This window comes from Pseudomyrmex gracilis, unplaced genomic scaffold (assembly GCF_002006095.1).
Source record: "Pseudomyrmex gracilis isolate BER0280 unplaced genomic scaffold, ASM200609v1 scaffold_2122, whole genome shotgun sequence".
NCBI lineage: Eukaryota > Metazoa > Arthropoda > Insecta > Hymenoptera > Formicidae > Pseudomyrmex > Pseudomyrmex gracilis.
This window is the reverse complement of record NW_018022706.1, coordinates 15,815-23,549: the sequence shown is the minus strand read 5'-3', so window position 1 is coordinate 23,549 and position 7,735 is coordinate 15,815. Positions and strand designations below refer to the sequence as shown.

Sequence of the window (7,735 nt, the reverse complement as noted above, 5' to 3'; positions counted from 1 at the left end):
AATGTGATATCACATGATATCACGAAAATGACGTAGAAACAATATCATTCTACAATCAAATGATATCATGTGCCGTCTGGGATGACATTTATTAAGACAAGTAAAGTTATTTTTTTCATTAATGGTTTCCTGAACGAAATATTTTATGTCAAAGATTCGCCGAGTAAAAACTCGAGATAAGATATACACGGCAGCGTCTTGACAGTGACACTCATTCAGACAGTGACACTCATTTAGCGGATACTTTTATGTACTTGGCGTCGAGACGCTACCGCGTCTCTTGATTATATAAGTGAAAGCAATTTTTGCATTATACTACGAGATTAATTGTATAGATTTATGTAGAACAATCGGTTACGAGTACATATTTCATATTGTGCTTTCATTATAAAAACTCTAATGACGTAATTATTAACCAAATGTTTAACTTGTATGTTTTTGTTCATAATAGATATAATAATACAAATACTCAAGCCGCATATATCGGTCTGTGATGTGAAAAAAGTAGGAAAAAATCTTTTTGTTTGTGTTAATTAATTTTATTTATACCATCACTGTATAAATATGATGTGTCCAACGATTAGAGTACTTTATACGTATTGTCGTTTGATATTTTAATCTCACATTTGACAACAAAATATAAAAGCAGGCGATTCTACGGTTGGAAATATTCAAATCATAGTATTTGTATATATAAATACAGTTCATGTTATAATACGGGAACATCTAATTTTTATCATTATACGTAATAAACCTGCAAAACAATTGTTTTTATCTTTTTCATTACACGTACCAAATCTTCATTAAACATATTCATTAAACGTCATGAAATTATGGACGTTAAGTAGAAGTTTAATAATCGTTATATCAATTTGAATCGGTGCTTATATCTATATAATCATAAATTGTTCATATATACTTTCTTAGTACATGTGTTAGAATAATAAATGTGTTTAACAACACTACATCCATATATGATGTTTGATGCTTTCATGATGTGATTTACAAATTTCGGAAAATGGATTGCAATAGATCAGAAAGTACAAAACAATCAAGCTTGTGTTTTATTAAGATGTGTTCATCTTATAATTATAGACAAATTTAAGACTACTTGTAAGCAAACTTTCAAACTTATAAAAAGTACCGTATGATGTCATTAAATTTTACGGTTTTGACATCTTTTAAGGATCTAGTGCCAATCTACGATTAAAACATTATTCCAAATCCCCTGCACATTTGTCGATAAATATTGTCGACTTATCACTAAGAGTTCTAATGCGTCAGTTATATGTAGTAGATATAGAATTTTTATCGCGGATTCATAAAAGGAAGTGTGGTTTCCTTTTCACTAAATTCTGTGTTTAACTTATTACAATGACAGTCCAAGTGTCGCGGTAACAGTGCGAAGTTTGCAAATACATTTGACTTATCGTTGGTCAAATAATTTAACATAATTTTTGTTAATGAGTTTTTATTTAATTTTTGAATTTATAAATCATGTGATAGTAAAACATTTATTGTACAAATATACGTCGCGACGCGTCGTGTGAAATACACTATCCACGCTGCGGTTACTTTGTGAAACCAACATAAAAAAATTTTGTTTACTATCACAATTAAAAGTGCAAGTTGAACATAAAAAAATCATGTTTTTTTCAAAGTTTATTAGTAAATATTTGCTGTGCTTGTGTTTTTATTAATGTGTTACAATAAAAGTATATATAAAATTTATAGTAGAAAGTATATATGTAGATAAAAAATATCTGAATACTTTCACTATTTTGATTCGATTCTTATTGTCCGATAATTTTCTTTACCACTTATAAAGATCGACTGTGAAAGTAAAACATATTTATTGACAATGCAAAGAATGTTATGGGTTTTACTTTTTGCTGCTCAGATATTCCGTAGTTGTGGAAAACTAATTCTTTTACGTGGAGAATCATATCATATTATTTCAAATGTAAGTGAGAGAAAATATATATGTCTGTCAAAAGACGACGGCGGCGCATTGGTAGTAAATGACGATATAAACCTATTTGAGCAAGAAACTGTTTCTTGTAAGCATAAGTTATACCGTTCTTATAACATATACAAAATTACCATTTATAGTTTTATACCTAAACTTTTTAAAATAAAGTTTCCTTACACATTGTTTCACTTTTTCGTATACGCTAAAACACACGTTTTGAACATTCTGTATAAATTAATTATACTGCAACTTAAATTTCAAAAGTGATATTTTTATTTGAAGTAGTAACTAAGTCTTAATATATTATTATATTGTTTTCGAGACTTATTTTAGACATGCGTGGTATTAAAGGAAGGATCGAAAAGTCTCAGAATATACTTAAACACAATACTTGGATAAACTGCAAAATGCCAAAACGTGCACCAGGTTTGCCCCTTATAGAACCAAACTGTTTAGAATCTTGGTCTCGAGAAAAGTGGAGTTTTACGCATTCTGTGAAAACATTTATGGGTCCGGTATTTGATCAACGATGGGAAGGTAGATTTACAATATCTCAAAAGTTTTATCACTTAATGATCCAAAATATTTAAATCACTGCGTCATTATATGTTTGTAAAGTGTAAATTTAATGTTATTGTTTGAAATTATATATATACTTACAATTCGTAGACTTTGACGAAGACGACCAACAGGAAAGGTTTTTCTATTGGAAAGGTTTTTCAAAGGCAGGTGCGACGTCTATTTCAATTCGTTCACGGCAGGACATACAGATTTTTATCTGTCCCATAGATAAGATCAGAGAATGGTCTACCGCTGAAAATGTGTGGAAAAATTGCTTTCGGATAATATTAAAATACAAGACAAACTCCATCATTGGTTTCTGCAAATTTGTTTCTATTCAAATGTTTCGTGTTCATGATAGATGGAATGTTAAGTTTCTCAAACCAAGTTGCTCTTCTTCCATCAGAACTTGCGAAAGAGTAAGATATATGTAAAATATAGCTTCTTAGTTATGCAGTTCTCATGTTTTTTTCTACATTATCAAAACATTGTTTAATCAAACATGAAAAAAAAATGCTTGTAATTGAGATATAAGTGATTAAATGTAATACTTTTTTACGACATTGTTAAAAAAGAAAATCATGAAAATAATAAAAGTTCGGAGAACATGATACAAACAAGATAGTTACATACGCATATTTAACTAAAGTATTCACAATTATTTCAGTGCTTGTCATTATCTGCGACTGAATGGCGAACGTTCGTCATTTCATGGGATTTCTGGAAAAAAAATATTTCTGTTTATGGTACTAATAACGAAATGCTTACATTTGAAGCAGAACAGTTTGACTTAACTTCAGAAAAAAAGGTTGTCTTATTTTCTTTTCCTACATCAAATTATTACAAACGTCAAACAGTGTTGTATCGCTTGCATTACTGTAAGTATATTCATTCAAAACAATAAGGTTATTTAAGTATTAAAGTACTGTAATTTATTCTAACCAAACCAAAACACTGTTCGACAAATTTGTGATCTGACAAGTGAAAATAGATTCTTTCGAAGAAGTTTTGTCTGCCACCCACGTATCTGGTATTCACATCAAATATCTAACGACATATTCGTGACGAAACAAGTTTAAAAAAGCCCAAAATAATAATTTATACATATTGTGTATACGTGTGTGGTATTATATTACAAAGACCACAAGAGAAGATCTTGATAAATCACATTCCCGTGATTTTAGAAAAGAGTGATTTGAAAAACTATTGCTATTGCTGTGTCATATTTATCCATATTTAAAACCAATCACATCCTATAGTGAAAACATTGTTTTTCTGTAACTAAATAAAACATCGATATTACAACGTCAACTGTGTTTTCATGCTTTTATTGGTCTGCACGCATTTCTCAATTTTAAATTTTTAAGCATTTTCCACATTCAAGTGGATTCACATTATTTATTTTTAAGATAATAAAGTTAAAAAACATTTACTCATATCACTACTTTGTATAAAAAGTATTTTTTGTGGTTACATGATTTAATCAAACAGTGCAAAATATAAAAACGATACCTTTATCTTTTTTATATTTTACACTAAGCCTATAAATAAAGAAACATTTTCCAATCGCTTCACATTAGACATTATTTAAATTACTGTAGTTCGACCGCAAATTATCGTTTAAAAAATATTCAACAACATTTTCAAGCTTGCAATGTGTACTTGAACGTGCATTAAACTGTTTTTTGAAAATTTTACATGTTCATAATTCTTATCTAAAAAAGACACGATTTTGTTTGTTAAAAGTGTATCATTCTCACTATTTTGCTTGCTTCTAGAAAAAAATTGTACCGAATACTTTATCGCAAATAGCTCAAAATACAACAATTTATGAACGTAATGTACTTTGTCAAAGTTCTAATTTTCTCTACTCAAATCACACAAAAATAAATACTATAAAAATCAAAATAAACTATAAAGAACAAAATGTCTTTTTTTGGCAAAAAACTTCAAAAGTAAAAAGAATTAAAAATTTTTTTATAATATGTGATATTATACACTGTAATACTTAAACTGCTTTTTTTATTTCTTGCAATGATATCTTGCTTATTGACTTTCAAGATTTGATAAAACTTTTAATATTGCGTTTCAGACTCTTTCCTGTATACAGTTGATAAGAATGCAGTTTTAACGACTAGTTATTATATACCTAATACTCAGAAGATATGCATACAATTATTATTAGGCTTATGTGCAGAATGTGATGCAGACGTTGCGATGATTGATTCCAAAAGATTAAAAATATTACAATCTGTAACAGCTACAGGCTCATTAAATGCTGCGATTCATGGCTTACCTATGTGGCAACTCGTTAAATTTGATGGATANTTTTCAATAGACACTATTGGTGCGGTAAAAATCCGCGTAATACCCAAACTCACGAAGTTTACTGACAATCCGTTGTGGGCAATAGCTGATCTTCGTGAATGTCCCAATAAAGGTAGAAATATGTATATGCATACAGTTTTGATTTTGTATATTTATATGTAACATTAAAATATGTATTAAGTGAAATACTTAAACTTCCTAAAAAAAGTGTCACTACTATTTTTTTATACAAATTTGTTTTTATGGGATATATTTTTCTATTAGAAGTTTTGAGAAAAACAGTTCTTACACAACAATACTATGATTTTATTCCGTGGCTGAATGTAACATGCCAAAAATTACTTTTCAACGAAAATACCGTCGTAAGTTCTCTGTCGACAGCAACAAATAGTATGGATCTAGGTATTTATTAACATTAAAATTAGTACATGTACAAGTGTATATTCTAATATTCTTTCAAACTTTTGTATTATGATTTCTCAAATAGCACAATACAATAATGTTGTACTCGTAATCGATACCATTCTATAATACATTGTATACAAAATAATTGCATTCCTATGATCATCTCACAGATGATAAAATTTGTCATGGGGGAACTATTGGGCCAGAATGTTTCTTTTCCTGCAAACATGATCTGAACAGTACCTTTAATTGCAGAGGAACTGCAATTTGTTACACCACTGGTTGCTTATGTTCTTCAGGATTTCAAGGCGATACATGTACTAATGGTAAGTACATTGAAAAAAGTAACTTAAAATTTCATTGTATATTAATATAACACATGTAATATATATTGATAATAATGACATGTAATTGCAGTATGTACCGAGAACTCGTATGGATATAATTGTATAAAAAAATGTGGATTTTGTAAACCTACTGACACTCTTATATGTGACAGAGTAACTGGAGAATGTATAAGCGGATGTAATGATACCTCAGAATTAAAATACGTGCCACCTTTGTGTCATATAGGTAATTTCTGACTTTTACTGATACAGTACATTGATTATATTTGTCAGAAACTTCTGTCAATTTTATATTAGCTGTTAAACAAACAAATGAGCTATATTATCTTTTAAGGCATAAGAAAGCTCACAGTACCTGAAATTGTTTCCGTTACTTTAACAAGCATTCGTACTAAACTTCCTATAGTATGGAAAGAAGAATACGAACAAATAACGATAAAGTATTTCTTCACTCTTACGGTAAATACTAATTTTTTTCCGAATTTCTTTTATACTAATCGAAGATGTAGTTGTTTTTCGATGATACTGTATTATCGAAGTACCAAAAACCTTGTTTTTTAATTTAAGATTTATAAGTTTAACCATTGTTCTACACATCGAAAGAAAAAAAATGAAATAAATTTTTTGTTATTTTTTTTCACAGGGAGAAAATAATTACACTTCTACACAATCATGGAATAGACTGTTACAAAATATGACACATTTGATAGGATATTTTACTCATTTAAATCCTGGTTCTGTTTATTCAGTTAAATGCACATTACTTGCAGAAAATGTAATAATGGAAAGCAACTGGCAAACTGTAAAAACTGATTGCGAACGTAAGTCTCGATATTTTTTTTCTTGTGTATGGATCCTTACACGCTTGCGTAAAACACGTACACCGCATTATTTTTGCAACTTTGCAAAACAATCACAACAAAAGTGTACGTAATATTAAGTATTACTTTATATTTAACTATGTGCACAAATTACTTCATATTTGTCACCATATTAATTTTTTCCTTTGATCTCTCCCACATTCCTATTTTCTAATCACATCCTGCATCTGTATGTTCTAACTGATTCATGTAAAAAATATTGTTTTGTATTTATACATATAGGCATACTTTCTTTATGTATTATATTCAGTGTACTATAATAGGTATATTTCACGCAAGATGATAAAAATAAAATTATTATTCTTGTCTGAATTTGCATAGGAATTGTTTCAGATTCAATGGCTTACGAATTGTGGTTACTTCCAATATTATTGTTTATCATAATTGCTACTGGTATTTTTTATATGTATCGAAGGTAGTGTATGTTATGTATCTTTTAAAAAAATGATACTATAGAAAGGTAAATGCATATGTTTTAAATTACCAATTAAAGACTCTTAGGCTTTGAAAGTGTTACGCAAAATGTTTTTAAATCATTGTTTTTTAATCAATATTTTGAGGTTTGTATTATTTTATTTACATAGCAGTATTTATAACAATATGTATAATGTTTAGATTAATTTTATTTACAAAGCAGTGTTTATTGCAATGTGTATAATGTTTACAGAAGAAGACGTCAAGTGGTGAAACAGATAATGGTGCAAAACGAGATGGAAATGTGGCAAAATACTGAGAAAACAACTGTTAAACTTTTCAGTACTTAGTAATACTTAGATTGTCAGTAATATTAAGAATAGTAACAAAGTTTTACTGATTTATCCATGACAATTAAAATAAAAACAAAATTAACTCCTGGCTAATATTCTTGGTATCATATGTCATCTTAAAAAGTTATGTGGGGTGTGCTATAAACAATATTTATTCAAAACATTTTTATAATATATTGTAATAAATATATACGGCTCCTACAAAATAAAAACCGTAATTTTATTTAAATTCATTATGTGTGTTTATTCTTGCTTTTAATATTTTAATATAACAGTGGCGAACAATTTTTTAGTATAATATGTGGCTGACGTTAGATTTCTTTTTTTTAAGTAGAGAAGTTGATTGTATGTCAATTAATATTTGTCCTGTTGTTTAGCAAGAGAAAGAACACACGGTAGTGTTTCGCGCCAAGTTCATGTGTATTCCGACCGTGACTCAGTTACGCGAGTCGGGCAGTTCATTGAGCAATATTA

At 28.8% G+C, this 7,735-nt stretch overlaps 1 protein-coding gene across 7 annotated transcripts; it reads left to right on the top strand.

Annotated features, from left to right (window-relative positions):
- The first annotated feature begins 1,396 nt into the window (after positions 1–1,396).
- Positions 1,397–7,471, top strand: LOC109862643. Of its 7 annotated transcripts, none has more exons than XM_020442739.1 (13): positions 1,397–1,715; positions 1,901–1,963; positions 2,306–2,509; positions 2,642–2,952; positions 3,201–3,411; positions 4,626–4,973; positions 5,126–5,263; positions 5,437–5,592; positions 5,684–5,839; positions 5,948–6,072; positions 6,257–6,434; positions 6,816–6,909; positions 7,162–7,471. In XM_020442739.1, exons 3-13 carry the CDS (start codon positions 2,308–2,310, stop codon positions 7,256–7,258), a joined length of 2,016 nt encoding a protein of 671 aa, XP_020298328.1. In that variant the 5' UTR covers positions 1,397–1,715; positions 1,901–1,963; positions 2,306–2,307; the 3' UTR covers positions 7,259–7,471. The 7 variants fall into 7 exon arrangements, with proteins under 7 accessions (XP_020298328.1, XP_020298326.1, XP_020298323.1 ...); XM_020442737.1 differs by lacking the exon at positions 1,397–1,715 and having other exon boundaries at positions 1,723–2,060; positions 2,642–2,701; positions 2,762–2,952; XM_020442734.1 differs by lacking the exon at positions 1,397–1,715 and having other exon boundaries at positions 1,723–2,060; positions 5,129–5,263.
- The last annotated feature ends 264 nt before the right edge of the window (positions 7,472–7,735 follow it).